The following is a 23,022-nucleotide window of genomic DNA, read 5'->3' as shown; positions in this document are numbered from 1 at the left end:
ACTTATTCCAGTAATTTTTAACTCTCTGGCTAAAATAAAACTTCCTGCAGTCCAACCTAAACATCTCCCCCTGTAACTTAAATTTATGTCCCCTAGTTCTAGCATCATTTATAATCTTGAAAATTTCGTCCTCATTCATTTTACTGATGCCTCTCAGAGCCTTAAACACCACAATCAAATCTCCTCTAAGGTGTCTAGTTTCCAAACTCTGCAACCCACATATTCAAAGTCTTTCTTCATAAGGATGCCCTTTTGCCAATCTCACCAGGCGAGTTACCTGTCTTTGCACCCTTTCAAGAAGCTCTGTCTTTCTTTAGGTGCGGTCTCCATAGGGTGCCTCCGTAGCCAGGTGGGAAGGAGCAGCAGTGCATAGCACACGCTTCTTTATTAGACCGGTGTTTGAGCCCGTCACCACCAAATACGGAGAATGCGGAAAGGTCATTCAGGGAATGACCACCGCATATCCCGGAGCAATATGGCCTTAGTTGCTAATGCTCCTAAAAACCAAATAACAAACATGCCGTCTCCATACTTGAACGCAGTATTCCAAGTGTGGTCTAACAATAGCCTTATATAATGGGATTATCACGTCCCTATCTCTATTTCAAAAGTTCAATAGATCATCGATAAGACACCATGGGCCTTCCTTGCAACCTGTTTACAATGCTCGGAGAATTTCAAGTCTGACCGTACCGTAATACCCAAGTCTCTCTTTCCTCCAGTACTGGGTTTAGTTGAACTCCGCCAAGCGAATAAGTTATTTTGGGATTACTGTTTCCCAGGTGTGATACCTTACACTTTGTTGGATTAAAGCATAGCTGTCATTTTGCTGACCATTCCTGAAGTCTATCTAGGTCTCTCTGAAGAAGCTCAGCTTGACAGTGATCATTAACTACTCTACCAATTTTAACATCATCTGCAAATTTAGACATCACGCCCTCTATTCCTTCATCAATGTCGTTTATGAAAATTAAAAACAACAGTGGTCCTAATAGAAGTGGGGAACCCCACTTCTTACATCAACCCAATCTGAGGAATAGCCATTTATCACAACCCTCTGCCTCCTGCCCTGAAGCCATCCTGCTATCCATCTAAGGATTTTCCCAGTGATTCCAACCTGTTCCAGCTTATAAAGCAACCACTCATGTGGGACTGAGTTTTGAGTTTGACAAAAGCTTTGCTGAAATCTAAATAAACAATGTTGAAATTATTCCCCAAATCCTGCTCATGAGTGACCCTTTCAAAATAGCGAACCAGATTTGTTAAACATGATTTTCTCTTTACAAAACCATGCTGAGTATCCTTGAGAATTTCAATTCTATCTAAATGATCCTGAATTCCACCCTTGATCATTGCCTCCATGATTTTCCCTACTACTGAAGTCAGACTGACAGGTCGATAATTTCCCACTTCACTCTTAGAACCACCCTTATGTATGGGAGATACATTGGCACTTTTCCAATCCAACGGAATCTCTCCAGAGTCTAGTGATGCTCGCATGATTAGCCTCAATGGTTCAATGCACTCACTTGCTGCCTCCCTTAAGATTATAGAGTATATTCCATCAACTCCAGGAGCCTTACTGGCCTGTAGGCTCAAAAGTTAGGCGCCTCCGTAGCCAGGTGGGAAGGAGCAGCAGTGCGTAGCACACACTTCTTGATTAGACCGGGGTTTGAGCCCATCACCACCAAATACGTAGGATGCAGAAAGGTCAGGGAATGACCACCGCATATCCCCGGAGCAATATGGCCTTAGATGCTAATGCTCCTAAAAACCAAATAACAAACAAACAAACAGCTCAAAAGTTTTTTCATTAAATAATCTTGCAAAATTTCAATATCATTAATTATGTATTTTCCAACTTCGCTCCCACAATTTTCCATTGCCACAAAAGGTTTTTCTTCTGTAAATATCGATGCAAAATATCTGTTCAGTTCATCTGCAACAGCTGGTGTATTTAATACTATCCCCTTTCTCTTACATAAAGGTCTGATCTGGTTTGTCCTTCTCTTCTTAGCATTTATATATGTGAAGAATTCCTTATTCCCCCTCTTTGCTCTGTTTGCTAGCAATTTCTTATAAACTGACTTTGCCTGTCGAACCTTTTCTGTGGCTGTATTACAGATTATCTTGTATCTGTTATAGGCTTCAGTACTCTTTATTGCTCTGTAACTTTTCCATGCCACCTTTGTTTCCAACTATCTCACACCATACAGAGGCTATACTAGCACATGAAACGTCTGAATCCGGGAAAGCTATCGGCGCACTCAGGCTGCTTCTGATAAGAAGCATTACCCCACCACCCCGTCTATCTACCCTATCCTTCCTAAATACATTATACAAGCCATACTGAAACTCATCATCCCCTATTTCCGGGTTGCACCACATTTCCATAAGCCCTATTATGTCTGCGTTACTTGTTTTAACAGCAGTTCGAATTCACTCATTTTATTGATGACACTTCTAACATTACTATATAAACAATTAAGACTTACTGTTCTTGTATATTTAACTACCCTAACACAACCCTGGAAGTTTTTTAGGCTCTCTTCCCTGGCATTTGCTTCCCGCTTTCTTGAAACGTTTCTACACCCAGAACATAGATAATGTCCAGTTGGGATAACAGATAAGAACTCTTGAGGTATGTGCAAGAGTTAATTTGACCAATATTATCAGATAAACGTGTGTCAGTATTACCCACATCCCCCCCCTAACTAGCAGTTTCCCTGAACCTTTACGGTATCCTCAATAATACTGACAAAAACTTTTACACCACCTTTGTTTAAGTGTATCCCATCTCTACAAAACAAATTCCTTCTACCTACAAGTGCAGGCCAAGCTGATAGAAATTTCCCCCCAAAAGCCTTGCAGAGTCCTTCAAGTCTTGAGTTAATCCACAAGGCATTTAACATATAATCCCTCCTATCGTGTCTGGGCAGAATTGCAGACACAGACATTGTGGCCTAGCTCGCAGAATTTCCTCAGCATGATCCTGTATTTTTCCAACAAATCGTCAGATCGTGTATGATTAATGTCATTAGTCCCCACATGAATAATAATATTCTCTTTACCCCCCTTAAAATCTGACAATCTGTTGGTGACATCATTAATAGTTGCTCCTGGCAGACATACCCTGGTTATACTCCACCTATCCTTATTACAAAAAATTCAGATTACAAAAAAATCCTTCATTGCAGTTAGAGCTTATCTTAGTTTATAACTGGGTATTCTCTGCTGGTATGATATACTCCTGGAGGGGTCATTACTGTGCAGGAATAATAATTATAATGGTCAGTATTGTGTACAGTGACATATGTGTATAAACCTCATAAGACTTGTGTGCTCATTGATGCACTCTCGCCGACCGGGCTAGCCGAGTGGGTAAAGTACCTGCCCGGCAACCCAAAGGTCGCGGGTTCGATTCCCGCCTCGGGCTTGGATTAAAGTACTGTCAAAAACCTTGGGAGGTGCAATATGGCCACAGAAGCCGATGCGCCAACAACTACCAAATCAAAAAAAAAAAAAAAAAAAAAGATGCACTCTCAGGGTGCAATCTAACCTGTTACCACAAAGTATAAAGTAATTATTTTTACTAAATAAATGGGTTTCTGGCTAGAATTTCATGCTAGAATTTAATATAATGTTAATTAAATATAAAATAAAGTTTGAATTAATGTAAGATGATAACATTGAATTTTATAATAAATATATTAAAGAATTAGAATTACCGAACTTGTTTTATCAAAAGTAATTTGAGCCTTTTTTATATTCAAATAAAATTCACCAAGGACAGGTTTCAGACTCAAACATCTATCAGTCACGCTGTAGATTTTAATGACTAAAAATTACTAAAAAAATTAATTAAAATATCTATTTAATTGGAAAAATATAAACAAAAATGTGTGTGCATGCGTGCATAACATAGGACACAGTCATCTTACTCGTTCATTTCTGCTGGAGATAGATGACCTCCTGTGTGTGCGCAATGTGACACCTTTTTAACATTGAGACATATTTTATCCATGCGTCTCCTTTATAGGCAATGAACATCTTTTACATTTTACTGTTTTAGGCCATCTGACTGAGCCTTATACACTCAGTCAGATTTTATCAAACAATGTCACTGTGTCAACCGTTTTTAGTTAATTAAATATTTTTATGCATATTGAAAATTTACCTTTTTATAAATTTTTTACATAATTTTATTACTATATATAAATAAATAAATAACATCTTTATTGTAAAGTTCTTGACGTAGTGGTCACTGAAATACTAACATCTTATATTATTACTTAGGAAACATGAAATACACATCTTGACATAGTAATTCCTTCCGTTACTAAAATATTAGCCTTTCTCTTTTATATGACCTATTTTTGGCCTTAATTGCTGATGCACCAATAAAACCCAAAGCAACAATATCATTGTAATAAATTGTCTCCCAAGCTAGGGTAGTAAGACTGATAAGGTTCAGAATAATATTGGATTGTTACTTTTTAGAATTGAGCTGTGATTCACTCTGGTTACCTTTAGCTGCTGTAGAATAAGCTTACTCCTTGCATCATTTGGCTGCCTGATTTTTTTTTACTATACTCTCCTCCGAATCTGTATAATTCAAAGATGTGAATTTTAATAAGTAAAAGTTAAGTTAAAAATGCCCCAAGGAAAAAAGAGTGCACTTCTCTTTACCTAGGTTGTCATACATAATTAAAACCATAATGTGAACTGAATAACAAGAGTCTTGTTGGAAGACTTTCGTAAAACGTTATCAGTTGGTTATTTCAAGAAAAGAAAGTTGTTTGTGTGTGATTTATAGATGAAATAACTCCCAGGATCATAGCTAAAGCATGTGTGGGAAAGGTTGGCTGGTAGTTGGGTATTGAGAACCGCATTCTGCAAGCTCTGATGGAACCATTGAATAGCTAAAGCTTCATATAATTTAATTTGATTAAGATTATTGCCGAGTCTATTTGAGGGTTATGGTTATGTAATTGTGTGTGCTGACTAAGTTCTGTTGCAGAATAATTAGATTGAAGACTATTTCTATGATAATATGCTCTAGTATTTGCAGTTTTGGTTGATCCAAATTTTATGCTTGCGCTGCTTATATAGCATGTGTTACAGTCATGTTGACATTTGATAAGTTATATTGTGTTGTTTATATTCTGAATATTATATGTATATTGGAAAATTATATTGGGAAAACAATGCCTAATCGCATTTATTTCCATTGCTGAAAAGACTGCACCTGGCTTTAAGGTGGTGAAAAATCAGCTAACACTTCTGATTGTTGCTAATATGTAGAGTTCTAAACTGAAACCTGTGTGCATTTATCATTATTAAACCCCTCATGCCCTTAAAGGTTACCACAGGTCGTACATGCCCGTGTACTGGTACTCCAACCCTAAAGGTTGGATTGGATGATTGCTGTTATTTTCAGAAGCTACCTTAGATCTCAGTTATGACCAGAATTGGAAGTGTATTGCAAGGTAGAAGGAATTTCGTTCAGCATCTTACTTATTCTTGATAATGCCACAAGCCATTCACCCAGTATTGTTGACATCTGTTCCAATATGAAGATTTTTTTTTTTTTCCCTGGCAAATACAGCCTCAATACTCCAGCATATGGACCAACATGTGATTAAATCTTTTAAAGCTCAGTATTTTAAGTGCATTCTGATCTAATTGACAAAACCGACTACAAACAGATGAGTGTGCTGCAATATTGAAGAGCCTTCAATATAAAAGACGCTTTAAAATTCATTGATGCTGCATGACATGAAGTTCCACATAACTGTATTCAACGTTTGTGGCACGAGCTATGCCCAGATCTTAGCAACTCCTTCAAAGGCAGCGCCTCCGTAGCCAGGTGAGCAGGAGCAGCAGTGCGTAGCATGCGCTTCTTGATTAGACCGGGGTTCGAGCCCGTGACCACCAAATGTGGAGGATGCAGAAAGGTCAGGGAATGACCACTGCATATCCCCGGAGCAATATGGCCTTAGTTGTTAATGCTCCTAAAAACCAAAATAACAACACTGAGTTGTTTATAGGAACTAATTAGCAGAAAGCGTGTTAACCTTCAAAGGCTCTGATACCAATAAAGATTATTATGCAAAAACTAAAGACAAATGCATGAAACAAGCAATGTAGGGTTCATTGAAGTGGAGGCAACTGATGTGGATGATTTAATTGATTTGCATCATCAATAATTGTCAAATGAAGATCTGTTTGCACCATCACATTCAAGAGGAGGAAGCAGCAGCAAGTGAAAGCTGAGAAGTTAAAGAAGAATGGAACCTGACAATGAAAGGAATATCGAAAGCATTAAACCTTATAGGTGAAGACCTAAATCTGTTAACTGATGAAAACCCTAATCCTGAACAACACTGTAAAGTGCAACCTAAAGTTATGCTAGAACTTGGTTGCTACTGTGAGTTGTTGTGTGAGAAGAGACAATGTGCAAAGCAACTAACTCTGGATTCCTTTTTCAAGTGCTGAAGGAAGCAGTCAAGTGAACCCTCCACCTCTCGGGTTAGCGTAACATCCCCACCCCACCTATCTGGTCCAAATCTGAGGGAACTGAATCTGACCATGATAATCCCTGTTATCAGTCTGCCTAAAGCCACCATCCACCCCAATCTCTCTCTCTCTCTCTCTCTCTCTCTCTCTCTCTCTCTCTCTCTCTCTCTCTCTCTCTCTCTCTCTCTCTCTCTCTCTCTCTCTCTCTCACAGGCCTATTATCACATATTTTGTGATTATTTACATTATCTGTGAATTTAAATTGCACGAGACATTCTGGAACATAACCCTTGCATAAATTAAGAAGTCACTGTATATCACTTATTAAATAATGTGCCTAGTCTGTTGTATGAAGAAAAAATTAGAATTATGTAATTACCAGAAAATGTCATGAAGCCTTCAGGCTAACTGACTATGGTATACCATATATTACAAGAAGCAACAAACATAATATGAGATGTTTTGCTTATGACATGCTATTTGTATATTCATGGAAGATGATAACATTGTTCTTTATTTATGTAATTAAACCAGGCATATAAAAGTTATGTAAGAGAACATGGAATAGAAAAACCACTTCCTGATCTTGAGAGGTTTACACCCGAGCAGATGTTCTTCATTAGTTTTGCCTCGGTAAGTTATTCCTTTTCACATATTGCATTCATGTATATAATTATACCTTTATAAAACATCACATTTGCTTCAGTTTCAGCTATCATTCTGTATACAGCAATACCTCGCTTAGCACTGCTTCAAACAGCACAGTTTTCAATTAAGTTTAAGTTGAAAACTTACTGTACATATTAAAACTTGTTCAATAGTCTAGACACATACTTTACATATATGCTATGGTGCAAACTCTATTGCTTCGCATGCACATGTGCCAGTAGCTCCCCTCAGGCAGTCAACAGCAATGTGCAACAGTGTTCAGTATTCTTAATTCAATTCTGACAAGATGATGTGATAGCTTTTCAAACTTTTCATTTCACTGTTTATTTTTACCCCTTTAAATATGATCAAAAATGTATTTGTATCTTGGCTAGAAATCACTGCCAACAACTTGCGTTCTGCTTGGCAGCATGCTTTGCCCCATTTGGCAAATGATTTCACTAGTTTTGAATCGCAAATTCATACAATTGCCAAAGACGTGAAGATCGGAAAAGATTTGGGATTCGTAACTTTGGACACTTACAATGTACGTGACTGCATAGACTCATATGCAAATGACTTAGATGATTTAACTCTCCTTGAAATTGATGAGCAAACTGCATATGAAGAAGAGGAAAACAATTCTGAAGTGGCACCAAAAGAACTTTCAACAGAAGAATTGGAGAAAGTTTTTGGGGGGGAGGGGATTAATATGGCCTGCGAGGCGATTATGACTAGAGATCCGAATGTTGAACATAGCATCAAGATACAGCAAATTTTACAAGATGGGATTCAATGCTATAAAGACTTGTATGCCGAGAAAAAGAAGAGACTACTTCATTATTGAAATACCTAAATAAATAATAAAGCTTTTTTTTCTCATCTCTCATGATGTTACCTTTTTATTTCAAATCCTTTTAATTTTTTAATTAGCTATCAAGTGCAAATTGTTTATAGATTTATTATAATTTGTTTATAGACTGTGTTTCTCTGGTATGCATTCAGTTAAAACCCATTATAATTATATCTCAGTCAGCATGGTTTCACGTAACACAGAACAGTTTCGGTTCCAATTATCAGTGCTATGTGGGGTGCTGCTGTTTCGCGTATTTACAGCTGTAAATATGCAAAATACCAGTCTGTAATAGCATGTTCTGTTTCCTTGAAGGAAATAGAACATGCTATTACTATATATAATTTTTTAAATAATAAAATTGTTTCATTTGGTGTTGATACACAATGAAAAATTATACAATAGTATCAACTGAGAAAATACTGACACTCACGGGCAGCCATTTTCTCTGTGTTTCTCTGTGCATGCTTGCATATCCCGCTACCTAATTTCCTTGCCTACAGTCTTAAACTGAACAGTAAAATGAATTTCCTCCAGTATTCACAGCTTTGTTATAATAGGCTGTGCATCACTCCAATTAATAGTTTCTTTTGTTTGCATATTGTGTGGGTCTATTTTATATATCATGAACCAGAACCATTAGTCATGATCAGGGTCCAATCATGAATATATGGGCTTTGATACTAACTCACATTTAGGTGACCACCTCTGAAGATTGTTTATTGTCAAGTTTTCACTTATGGTGGAATATCCTTCATTTGAAATCAATTATTGAAAGTGCAAAAAAAGAAGAAATGGGAGACAACAAAGCAGTTAACTCTAGATTCATTTATTTAAAAAAATCCGTGTAATCAAGTATTATGTAGACTCCATCCATCAAGTACTCATATGAGACAGTTATTTCAGTGTCAAAATCCAGTCTTACTATTTCCCCAATCTTGATCTTTAGATGCTTATCAATGTGTTTTTTTTTTTTTAATTGATAATGATAGAGAGCAGGTATTTTGGTGTCTGTGTGTTCTTAGCAATAAAATCAAAAAGAATTTGATTGAAATCTTTATTTCTAGCACCCAAAAAAAAGTATATGATTACTACCGTTTTTTTTGCTCATTCATGTGTAAAAATCCTTATCTGTAGTTACATCCTTTAGGTTAGTGGTTTCTAATGGTCAAACATCAGTAAGTTTACATCCAAATATGTAAATATAATAAAACGTGAATTCACTAATAACATGATCCAAAATAATTTTGGACCCTATTGCCCATGTTACATCAGGTCTACGGTGTACTGTTAATTTTTTTTCAATTTTTAAATATTGTTAGAGTACACTTTTTCTGTTGTTTTAGCATTCACATTGATTTTTTTTTTTTTTTTTTGCAAAGAAGGGAAACCACACAGTTTTAACTTAACTGCACTCTCGCGACATTGATAGAATTTTATTTAATTAAGGAATTAGTTTTTTCATATATAGACGTAGGTTTAGATACCAACTGTCAGGACATTGTGTACATTTGGTGTACATAAAAATCACTTAGAAAACTTAATTTGAAATATAAAGGCAATCCCCGAGTTTACGAGTTTTTTTTAAGTATCAGGTATCAACAAAATCCAAAAAATGAATGTTAAACATTCATAAATACTGCATTTCAAACTGCATGCATAGCTATACATGCATAGCTGTACTCCTTTTATGATATTAATCCTTTCCATAGACACCATCGTATCATGAAAATATCGTAATGTGAACCCAATAACACTGTTTTTTGGTAATTTGTTCCACAACCTCAGAAGTTGAAATTTTCACTATATAACTCTCTAAAAGGTCGTTTTTATAGTGTGAATTGTATTCGTTACCAATTCAAATCATTAAAATGCACTACACTTTCATTGTTATCATATGTTCTGTTATAAGTACTAATTTTCAACGGCTTTGTTATATCTTTCTAAAGCACATTTTGGGAAGTCACAACCATAAAACAATAAAAACAGTTTGCACTTTCCGGTTTATTGGGCTTTTCTTTTACTGCAAGCAATTATAAATGGGTAGTAAACTCCATGTTACTGCATTTGCAAAAATACCAATAGCTGGAATTGTGTGGTTTTTTTACATTATTATGGTGAAGTGTGTTTCCCCTTTACTGAAACCGTATAAAAAACATAAATGAATTTTCAGAATCTTCTCTTCGTTCCTTTTTTTTTTTTTTTTAAGCTTTGTAAACTTGTTACCTCACGCAAATCATGTTAGTTGTAATTTGTGCGTTCCGTTAAAAAAATGCTTATGCATGCTATTGAAATTTATAAAGAAATTAGAAGATTATTTTGGAAACAAATGCCTCTTGAAGCATTTCTGAAGAAGACAACTCCTTGCGCAACAAAGAGTAATTGCAGAGTGTCAAGCCAATAATGAGTGATCAATGAGTGTGCATTTAGTTGATGATGATGAAGAATAAACATTCTTTAACATTTGTAAGTCATAAATAATTTCTTTATTATTATAATTTGTTTGATTTTACAGGCTAAGTTTTCATTTCTTTGATTAAATCAATAATTTTTTAAACATAAATTAATTAGCTAACTAATTTCATTGTTGAGAACAATAACCCCTATTTTTAACATTGTCTATGGGAAACAAATTCCCTCTTTACGAGTTTTCGCTTTATGAGTGCGCAATAGGAACAAATTAACTCATAAAGAGATATTAGTAGTTATTAACTACTAATCATTCAAAGATATTATTGAATGATTTGCTAAAATTGAATCAAATTAAATCAGCTGCCACTTTTCTGACCATCCCTGAAATCTATTTTAGTTATCCTGAAGAAGCTCTGTTTGGCACTGATCATTAACTATTTTACCAATCTTGACATGATCTGCATTCCAACATCAAACCCTAAATAACAACAGCAAACGAATATACCCTGTGTATTCCTTTGTTGTTATTTAGGAAAATGCAGTCCAATGCATTTTCCTAAATGCACCACATTTAGGAAAATGCATTGCATAGAAAATGCATAGGAAAAACACTCTAACTAACCAAAAGGCTCCAACTTCAGTCCAGCTCTAAAATCCAAAAAAGTGACTAATCAGAATGTGATGTTCAGATTTATTTTTGGGCTGTCATGAAGTGATATATAAAACTGCATGGAAAAACATTTTATAAATTCTTTGGACATTTTAAATGTCAATTATTTATAAGATTTTAGTATGTAGTCATATGATACGAGGAAGTCCTAGGTTTTTGATACAATGACAAAAAAAATAATAATTAATTACACTGATCTGCATAGATTTTGATGTTTCCAAAATCCATGGTATTTCTGAGTGTACTTTTAGTGCTAATTCGAAAAATCCAATCCGTTTTTACCTATCAAGTACAGCTTTTTACAAACAGGAAGAATTGTTTTTTTTAAAATACACATTCCATGTATATATAATATGCATACTACTTCCTTTGTGAGCGACAGGTATAAACATGCTTAGATGTATTTAGACATGTTGAGATCTGCAAGTCAAGTAGCTTTATAAACCTGTGAAGTGTTTCTTCTGCATTCAGCAGTTGTTTTCTAGTGCAGCCATACTATCTAGAACAGTGTTTCTCAACTATGTGCCTCGGAAAATGCAAATTTAAAAAATAATAATAATAAATCCAAATTTTATAATAAAAATTAATTCAAACAAAAAAATTTGTTTATTTACATAGTGCCTTCTGATGGTCAATGTGACGTTGTGTTTTGATTCCTAGTTCACCTATTCTATCAAAAAATTTCTTTTAAATTTCATGAAATTCATGTATGTTCAAAAAAGAGATATTAAATGCATTTAATACAAATAATAAGTGTATTATTAAATATCCCAACAGAAATAACTTCCCATTTGTGAATATGAGTATAGTAGTGATTGCAGTGTGTGATGTTCTGCAAAATTTTAGCATCTTTAAAAGTGTGCCGCAGCAATGAAAATGTTGAGAAACACTAATCTAGTATATACTTTTAATGTGACTTTCATATTCTGTCTTTGACAACTGCAACTTGTGGTTATGTAAACATTGAAAATATATTAGTTACATTTGTAGTAACTATGTTGGGGTGAAACAAAGGCAGGATATAGCTTACATTTGGGAAAAGTGTATATGCTGCATATTTTGGAATTAAGTGACCAAGATAAAAGTTGGTCCCTTCCCCATGAAGTGTGCCATACATGTGTGAAGTGCTTGTGATTGGGGATAGGTGGTAAAAACAAAGCCACGACATTGCCATTACCCGTAGTGTGGAGGAAACCTTGATTTCATACTAATGACTGCTAATTTTGTCCTGTAAATATAGAAGGTTATAACACAAAGAACAAACAAAGCATTGTCTATCCCAACAACATTACTTCAGCTGTAAGACCAGTACCCCATGGATCTGAACAACTGGTGCCACCTCCACCAGTTGTTCTTGAATGTATGCCATCGGATCCCAAACCTGACATTTGTGATCTAGAGGATGATGTAAAAATTTTGGTGAAGAAATTCACAACTGTGGACCACAGCTGTTTTACACAAAGTGAACTCAACAATCTTGTGAGAGATTTAAATCTACCCAGAGGGCCTGCAGAGTTTTTAGGGTCAAGACTGAAATCCAAGGAAGTCTTTTCATAGTACATTGAAATTGACATTGTGAAAAAAAAAAAAAAAATTGATCAACAAATAACCAAAAAATTGGTTATTTATTGACTCACTGAAGAAAGCTTTAAACAAATTCTCCTCCATAATGGAAAAGTGTGTATCCACTCCTCTAGCCCAGTAATTTTCATCCAGGGTGGCAAGGCACCCAAGAATAACTATTAATCATAACCCTCTGCCTCCTGCCCTGCAGCCATCCTACAATCCATATAAGGATTTTCCCTATGATTTCAGCACATAAAGTTACTTGTAAAGTAACTTCACGTGCTGGACTGAGTCAAAAAAAAAACTAACCAGGTTAGTTAAACATGATTTTTCTTTTACAAAAGCATGCTATGTTTCATTCAAAGTTCCATTTCTATCTAAATGATCCTGTATTTCACTCTTGATCATTTTCTCCATTATTTTCCTTACTACTGCAGTCAGGCGTACTGGTTGGTAGTTGCCCACTTCACTCTTAGAACCACTTTTCTGTATTGAAGATATATTGGCACTTTTCCAATCCAAGGGAATCTCTCCAGAGTCGAGTGATGCCCTCGTAATTAACTTTAATGGTTCAATGCACTCTCTTGCCACCTCCCTCAAAATTACAGGATATATTGCATGAATCTCAGGAGCCTTATTCACCTTTAGGCTTAAATTTCTCTAATAAATAATCTTCAGAAATTTCAATATTGCTAATTTCATACTTTCCAGCTTCACTTGGACTGTTTCTCCTCACCATATTTACAGAAGGACTCTCTTCTGTAAATATCAACACAAAGTATCTCTTTAATCATCTTCAACATCAGTTAGGTTATCTAGGGCTTTACTGCAACTATTACAAAAGGGTCTGATCTGATTTATTGTTCTTTTCTTTGTATTCATCTGTGTGAAAAACTCCTTGTTCTCACTGTCTTAGTCAGAGATTTCTCATAATCCACCTTTGCCAGCCTAACCTTTTCTGTGATACTGTTACATATCAGTCTGTAGCTATTATAAGCTTCAGTACTTTTTATTACCTTAACTTTTCTAGGCCATTATTTTCTGCTCTGTTAAACTGGCTAGTTCATTTTTCATCCATCATGGAGTTCTCCTCATGCTGTACTTTCTTAACAATATATATCAAGGCTTCTATTACTATAGAGTTATACCATAATTTTAATGTATTTGCAATCTGTGAACTTTCTCCTCAGATGATTGTTTTCTGAACAATGCAGATAGGTGGCAAGAGCAGGTCTTGGGGTTTTGTCAATGATATACAGGAATTTTGCTAGCAGGGAAAAGGAGGAGATTGTCCCTCTGTATAAGGCAAGGCAGTGGTCAGGCTGTGCCTTGAGTACTGCATACAGATCTGGAGGCCTCATTTTAGGAAGGATGTAGATTTGCTTGAGCGTGTACAGAGAAGGGCAACAAGATTGGTGAGGGGAATGAAGGGATCCTCTTACCAAGATAGGCTTAAGTTCTGAAAATTTCAGCGGCTGGAGACTAGGCACTTGCGAGGTGATTTGATTGAGATCTATAAGGCCTTGAATGGGTTGAATACGCTGAATTCTGATGGTATTCTTCCACTTGTTCAGATTACAAACCTAAGTGGGCATAAATTCAAATTGAGGAAAGACATGTAGAATAGATGTGTGGAAATTTGCCTTTGCGGGTGGTTAATTGATGGAACCAACTTCCATCTGTCGTTGTGGAAGTTGATAGGTTAAATAAATTTAAGGAGGAACTGGACAAACATTTAGAGGGAATGGTTGTGATTTTTTTTTTTTTTTTTTTGGCTGATGCTACATAAGCTCATATGCTTGCTTTCTTGCATCACATGCCACAGTTACTATTACTATAGAAGCCATGTAGCACATTAAGCTGTCATAATCTCTTTTCCTGAAATTAAAATCCATTTGTTTGCCTTTAAAAATTGCTACCTATCTCCTGATTATTCAGCTTAGAACTCCATGATCACTCCTTGATAATGGCTCCTGTACTGTCAGCCCTTGATATCACCTGGCTCATGGGTGATCACCATAATGCAGAATATTCTTGTCCCTGGTACTTTCCCTAATATTCTGATCCAAGTAACTCATCTGATTAATTTAAAAATTTTGTTCCCCATGGTAAGTTTTCATCCCATTTGCTCCAGTTAGTTAGAGGCAAATTAATCACTCATAATAAGACACTCACACATGCTAGCTCATTCCATTTGTATAGCGGCTCTCATCACAATCCTCATAATGTATTCTGGTCTGTAGATTACTCTCACTCTCGTTATACCTTTTATTTGAACGGTCTCACACCACACAGATTCTATATTACTATGTGTAACTTCTGAATATGGCGAGGTTGCCCTTTATGACAAAGGTTTGCTTTTCTCTTCCCTCTCCTTCCTAAATACATCAAATGTACCATAATGAAACTCATCAATCTCTTTCAAAGTGGCACAATGTTGTTGGCACTATTATGATGTGAGCATTAGTTGTCCTAACCATGAATTCAGATTCACTTATTTTGTTGGTGACACTCCTGGCATCGCTTTAAATACAGATATGACTAAATGTTATGAAAAACAGACCTATATGAGGTATTGACATTTGAAATTTTCAAATTCCTGAAATCCTGCTTTTTCAGAAACATGTCTCACAATACTAAACCGTTTCTTTTCTCCCATTTCTAACATTTGTCATTACATACTGCTTCTTTCTTATTTGGGTTCTTATCTGTCATCACAAAATGAGGACTGATATTCAATTCATCTTCTGCAACTGAACTCGATAGCCATTTTCTGGAAGGAATGGACATCTACTAGCTGAACAAGCAACTTCTTTTAAAACTGCTTGTAATGAAAGTTTTTTTGAGACATATTTGCAGCCTCCATCAAGATGTAACTGTTTGCAGTTGAGGCTTTTAAAAGCCAGAAAAACAACTTACTCTGCCATCTTCATTGCTTCATCTCATCCAAAAACTGCTGCTTCACAGTTCTTTCATTACTGTGAAGTAGGTTTTGGATGCGATGAAGCATGATCCTTCAGATGAAAGTCAAGCCTGGTCTCATCAAGTCAGCAGTAGGTTTTCCAAAAATGGCATAATTGCTGAAATAAATATGAAGACTTGATTTGTTGGCCTTAGGGGTTATAAAACTTGAATGAAATTCTAACCGACAACAGTTTCTTTTGAAGAAATAATTCTTCCTAGAAGAAAATATTCACTGAACTTTTCAATCGGATCATCAAAAATATATATATTTTTTTTATTTTACATCCACTGCTTTGAATTCCTTTTGTTTCTTGTTTTTTTGGTGGGCAAAGATGCAACATCCAAAATATCTACAGAAATATCTTCCTGCTTAATATATTCTTGAAATGCAGCATTCTGTTTGTGTCTATTCTTCAGAAAGAACAGACAGAATGCTGTCCTTTCTGAAGAATGGAGCTTCAAAAAGCTCCATTTCCTTTATTCCTTTAACATTTCCTCTATTCATTTTTAAAATTTAGTCCCATGTTAACCAAAAAAAAGCCTTTAGTTCAAATTCTTAATCAGAAAGTTCTAACACATTCTTGTGCTCTGTGGCTTCTAAAATTAAGAAAAACAACTGCCACTTGCTGTTAACAATTCATTAAAAACATGAGTCTAGTTTCTCAAATTCTTTATATGAAGCATAAATAGATGGCAGAACAATAATTATGCCAACCCTATAGGAAAACCGATTTCATAATCGGTAACACCAACTGTCATAACTGCCACGACATTGGACCGCAATGAGTTAATAATGCTTCAGGATAAAACAAGGATACTTTTGCACTTAAGAGTTTTCTGATTTGGTTCATTGTACTAACCAGTTGCATTTTCTGAAAATTGCATTGTCACATGTTTGCCAGGTGAAAAACTGAAATTGACAGAACAAACTGGTGACTGATTGAAATTAAGATGGAAGGATCTGTTTATATGGAATGTTTGGTGATTTTATTTATTTATTTATTTTTTTTTTATTATCTGCTAGTAAAAGTAGGGTAAAAATGTTGAATTTAACAAGAAACATTTTTAATAATGCTTTCAGAATTTTCCACAAGTGAATGGGTCCCCCACAGTAACAGCAAAATTCACTATAGGGATGCTCTCTAGAGTGAAGTTTTTTAATGGAATTTTGAAATTGAGGGCTTTGTGGAGTGAATTTTGAAATTTTGCAAAAATGAAAACTACATAAATGCTTTAATTAAAATGTTCAAAGCATTTATGTAAAGACAATTGTCAAATGCCAAATCAGAATTTTAAAAAAAAAATTTGTAAATAAAACCCCTCATTACTTTTTTGATGCAGTAATAGCGTCCACATCTTTTTATGTATTATTCAATTTGGTTTTATTAAATTCTGCATTTAAATTCAACATAAATTCTTTAATTTCAGTTTTTGTAAGCTCAAATCAGACAACTGAGGTTATCAGGTAGAGGCAAAACTAAATTCTGGGCCCCTCCATCAAATTGCTGAATGCTTCCCCCCTCCATGTGATTTTTAACAACCATACCAATTGCAGTATGATAGTTTTGCCACTGCAGCTGATCTCATCCAATTTTCAATGCTATTTTCACGCTGCCATCTGTTATAAATTATGTCTACAATTAGTTGGAAACACAGATAAGAGATGGCAGAACAGAACTAGAAAAAATTCATACATTAAAAGACATTATATGTACTCCCCACAATATTGCATAAAGGATAGTAATAACTGTTTAAAACCAGACATTGGTAATAAAAAATGCAAAATTTGTTACAGGGTAATAAATTTTATAATTCCAAAAATGTTGTGGTTGGTTTTTTTTTTTTTTTTTTTTTTTTCCATTCTTAAGAAATTAATTGCAGAAACCATTGAAATTAAATTATATGAAAATTTTGTTAATGTTCGCCGCCCACATCTAATCTCCGATTCATGGCTGTTTATGCACATGCGCAAAGACAAATAATCCCTATTTAAGTTTCATACTGGCCCTTATTTCATAATTTTCATTCCTGTGATCATGACATATGATCAAAGTGTTGTCAGCTTCAGGAAGGAAAATCGTTTTGCAATTTTTTCACAAAATAAATTTTTTTACTTAGTTTTTAATTGCTTTAAATTGATTTTTAATTATTTCTTACTGTAATGTAAGATTTTTGATTTTTTAATTGTTTTCGTTTTAATTTCTGGAGAGTATCATACAGAATCATATTGAGGTAAACTTCTCTTATTCTTTTACAAATAAGAAATTATCCATAATATCAGGGGTCAGTAACTTTCCTCTTTTTTTTTTTCATAAATATACCATCATACAGAATTCCACAATTTTTGTCTCCCTAGGTATGGTGTAAAAAAATTGCTAGTCCTAAAGTAATGGAAGCAACACTTGAAAATGATATCCACAGTCCATCTAAATTCAGGTATGATAATGAGTTTGAATACTAAATGTACATGTAAATTCTGTACTGGAATTTTTGTTAGAAATTCTCACTGCTGAATGATTTTAGAAATGAAATGTAAACAAAATTATTAATAAAAATAGAATTTGTTAATATTATAGGTTAGTAGAAGCTGTTTTCTCTGTTGAAATATAACCTTTACATTAAGGTTATTATAATATTAAAACCACTCTTATACCACGGAAAAATTAATAATATAGTTTATTAGACTGTTCGCCTACATTACTATACATTAAGGTGACGTTTCAGGTATTTTACCAATACCCATCATCAGAACTATATAACCTTTACAGTTTTTCATTTGATTTGAAGCTTTTTATTAGCTTTTGTTTTTTAAACCCCTAATTGTTTTAACAACCGTAGCCTCTACTTAAATAAATATTTTTAATACTTGGTATCCATTCACTTTTTTTTTCATTAACATTGATTTAAAATAAAAATATATTCTCATTAAACTAGCTGCCACTGATTTGCTTTATAGATATTATAAAATAACATTAGAATTTTTAAGTTTTAATTAAAATTTTTATGGTATTTCCTTAAAATTCATGGAAATCTTGGCTGCTGAGAGTTGCATTATAGTGGAAAAAAGAAAATCTTTGAAACACAAAACTTGTCTATTTTTTAAATGATAGTTTATTGAGAATAATAAGATGTCATATTACTGAAGTTTCTTTTGGTTTTTAAATGGTGTTTATTTCAAATAATTAGTGTTTTTTTTTTTTTTTTTTCAGGGTTATAGGACCCGTTTCCAATTTTGAAGAGTTTTCCAAAGTATTTAATTGTCCCATTAATTCTCCTATGAATCCTCAAGAAAAATGTATTTTATGGTAAAAACTGTTAATTGCTTAGATAATAGAATTCTATCTTTCAGATACAATCCTATTATGTAAGTAATATATTTTTAATTTAAGAATATTTAGGTTATTTATAATACAACAGAATTATTTTCCTTTGTATTTAGTAACAGTTATATTGCCCTGTTTGAGTAATTCTAAGAGCTGCTGAAATTTTGTTCCATTCCTTTAAATTTTCCATTTAAAATTAGACCGAACACAAATTTATTTTTGAAGAAAAGTAGTATTAGTATATAACAGCTAATGACATTTTATAAATATCACTCAGCTATAAAAAAAAATAATTTTTAAGGTTTTTTTTGTTTTGTTTTTTTTTTTTTTTTTTGCTTTTGATTTTTTTTCAGATTTATAAATGCTAGTTCCAAAAATTGCCTCAAAATTGAGGTAGCACTTACTGTTTCCAAGAAAAAAAATTTTTTTTTCTTAAAAATGTATAAAATATATGTTACCAATACAGTAACATGCCTAACCCATAAGCAGTTATACCAGTGTTTCTTGAAAATTACCCCACCCCAGAAAAAAGTTACCTCATTTTCAACCTATAACAACCTTTTTAAAATCGATAAGAAATAATTGAAAATTGTTCAGTTTTGATATCAACTCTATTTTTGATATATTATGAACACAATTGTGACAAATCCATAACTTTTAATTATTTTTAAATGAACTCCCTTTAGACATATTTTTATCACTGCCCTTATGTGGGAGTTCTCAATTTACATTTCATTCACTGACACCACTGATGGTGAGTGAAGCTTAAATTGAAAACCCTGTGTGCTTCAACAGCTGGATGTCAGCCTGATTCGTTTACATGCAACATACAAATCAGAAACACACACACACACACACACACACACACACACACACACACACACACACACACACACACACACATCACATTGACACGCCAAATAATCCCCAACAATCAACATCATTTGTCCATAAACCATGGAGAACAGTTCTGTTTTGTGTCTAATCTAATATGGGGAGCAGTGTAAAAAGTTTTATTTAAAATGGAGCTGAAGTAAAGTTTTTTGCATAATCTTTTGGTTTTTGGCATTAGGCAGGCCAAAATGACATGCAACACTGTTCAGGGACAGATTTCCATCCACATCTTATAGCTAGCAAACTTGTTTCTTTAAACTTAATATTTTCCTGATACCAGTTTCTGGCCTCATCACAACCGTTTCATTTGATGAAACTCTCCTTGTACTACTGCTACATTGCTATTTTTCTGGTAATACAGTTTCTCTAATATAGTTATATTGCCACTCAGAGATGATTGTTGAAGTAACGAGCACTAGCTCTTTGTTCCAGTGCATTACTCTCATTTTAATGTGACTGATATAGTGTGCCTACAAAACATGAACACTTTCTGTTAATCCATTATATTTTCAAATGTGCTGGAAGTAGCTGAACTTCAGTTATAGCAACTCTTATATATTTAAAAAGTTTTATGTGAGTATATTATTTTCTAAAGCTAAGTGCAATGAGAAATATTTCAAAGACATTTCTGAACTCTATGTATAAACTTTATAAGATCACCAGAACAAACCCTTGTATACCAGTAATTTACTTTCAAATATATATTTTTGATTTTTTCCCCAATCATAAACTATCAAATAATGAGGGCTTCAATTGATTATCAAATACGCCCATACTGATATACTGTGTAAACAGAATATTTTAAAATTGCTAATTTGTTTTCAATGTAAATGTCATTAAGCGATTTTTGAAAATCTGATTTCTCTCACCACTAGTTATAATTTTTTCTTATAATTCTGTATAATTGTCAGCATTTGTCATTGTACCCTGCAGTACTTAAACTAGAGACTATATCATTTTGGTAAAAGATGAAAATACATGAAAAAGTTCTGAATTTATTCCTAATTAGCTGAGAAGCATGTCTTTGATTGTAGAGTTACAAATTGCTGAGTTTCTTCCTAAATGAGAATCATTATGGATATATGTAGTATCATCTATTTAAATAGAAAAGCATTTTGTCTCATCACAGTCATTACTAAAAGCCACTGTATGCACAAAATAAAACTGATTTTGTAAATATTGTGACAGATAACTTAATGTTGTACTGTGATATGATGGTAGATATTTATTTTACTCTGCTGAAGATTACTAAATTGCTGAAATTTTTTTTTTTTTTTATGTTTCATGAATTCATTTTTAAACTTTTGCATTTGGAACAATATCAGAATTGCATGTCTTTAAACTGGTTTTAGTAAGGTAAATTTTGCAATTTGTCTGCAAATGTATAATTTTAATTAGGAACTGCTTTGAGATTTAAAACAATGTTATCTTTACAATACTATATGTCTAATACCTTTCAGATTTACACTGTAAAATATATTTTACAGTGTATATTTACTTTATAAAAATATATATTTACTTATATATATATTTATAAAATATATAATTTTATAAAGTAAAATATATTTACTTTATAAAAATATATTAAAAATTGCTCAGAATAATCACCTGAGAGGGCATAAATTCAAATTGAGGAAAGACAGATGTAGGATAGACGTGCGGAAATTTGCCTTTAGCCAGCGGGTGGTTGGTTGGTGGAACAGACTTCCATCCCTTGTTGTGGAAGTTGATAGCCTAAATAAGTTTAAGGCTCAGCTGGACAGGTATTTTGAACGAACAGAGCGGTGAAGTGGAAGTGGTTATTTTTTATTTATTTATTTATTTTATTTTATTTATTTTTTTTTGGCTGAAGCTGCGTAAGCTTGCTTTCTTGCATCAAATGATGCCTCTACTAATGCTAATGAATTGGTCAAGTGATTATTGCATATTGAAATACTCATCTGTTTATACTTTATGTTAATATCAATGCTCTCACTTGTGTGGTTACAGAAAAAACTAGCACAAGTTCCAAACCTTGCAAGCAAAGTTTATAGACTGATTTGCAAAAAACATTAATAATGACTACAATTTCTGAATTTAATACTGATTACCAATTCCCTTTAGTTACGAATTAACTAAACTTTTACAGAAAGATTTATCTGTTTTCCAGTAAAAACGTGGGGGGGGGGAAGTTTAAAAGTAAACTGGTAAGAAGAGCACAGATCTTTTCAAGAACCATTTCTTATAGTCCATGAGCAAAATAAGTTCCATGGATAGTTCACAAATGATAATGACGAGATTGATAGTTGACCATTCATAGATAGTTCACAGTTGATAGTTGATCAGATATTTTCTATTGGATTGATGTCTTGTGTGTATTGTCTTAATGAAATTATAAATTGTTAGTCTTCTCTCTCTTTGTTTTGCAGTAATGAAGGCTGTCAGAACTTTCTTAATAATGCCGATATAGACATTACATTTAAATGGTCGTTGTAAAACATAATTGGATCAACAGTTTGCATTAAAGCACCCCACACGCTTATTGCCTCCACACTTACTCTGTTTTGTTTTTAATATATTTTTTTAATAGTGTAAAACTGAAAGTACTGGGTGCTCCATATTTTTCCATGCCTACTATATATTAATTAATACTCTTTATTTGTATTTGAGAGAAACAAATGCCTATTATGGCATTGATGCCAGTGATTATATACATAATATATATATATATATATATATATATATATATAGCATTTATTAGACATTATTACAATATTACTTAATCATTTTGCTGAAGGAACTAAATTATGCAAGTATAGTTCTATTAGCAATGTACACTACTACTACTAGCTAATTGTGTTAAGCATGAAAAACCTAACAATAAAATCGTTATTCACAGTATTATATTTATTGTATAATAATAATTATTAGCAGTATTATTTACAGTATTTCATAATAATATTATTATTAGTATTATTTGCAGTGTTTAGTGATATTCTGGTAAAGGATTCATAATTATCTTTTTGCAAAATTCAGGTTGGTTACTTAAATTAGCTGCTAAAATAAGTTTGGGACCTGCTCATCTTCTAGGTGTGTGTGTGTGTGTGTGTGTGTGTGTGTGTGTGTGTGTGTGTGTGTGTGTGTGTGTGTGTGTGTGTGTGTGTGTGTGTGTGAATAAAACAATTCTTACTTTC

General features: G+C 33.6%; 1 protein-coding gene across 1 annotated transcript in view; it reads left to right on the top strand.

The window, feature by feature from the left end:
- Window positions 1–22,473, top strand: part of LOC150084182 (neprilysin-11-like) — a 202,868-nt gene extending 180,395 nt beyond the window's left edge. The window contains exons 20-23 of the mRNA XM_090376147.1: window positions 7,054–7,152; window positions 17,989–18,068; window positions 18,842–18,937; window positions 22,419–22,473. Coding sequence (XP_090232273.1) covers window positions 7,054–7,152; window positions 17,989–18,068; window positions 18,842–18,937; window positions 22,419–22,473 — 330 coding nt within the window. The remainder of the gene's footprint in view (window positions 1–7,053; window positions 7,153–17,988; window positions 18,069–18,841; window positions 18,938–22,418) is intronic.
- Window positions 22,474–23,022: the final 549 nt, after the last annotated feature.

Source organism: Mastigoproctus giganteus, chromosome 6 (genome assembly GCF_048544385.1).
Source record: "Mastigoproctus giganteus isolate SK-2022 chromosome 6, ASM4854438v1, whole genome shotgun sequence".
Classification (NCBI taxonomy): Eukaryota; Metazoa; Arthropoda; class Arachnida; order Uropygi; family Thelyphonidae; genus Mastigoproctus; species Mastigoproctus giganteus.
This window is presented reverse-complemented; position numbering and strand designations above follow the sequence as displayed.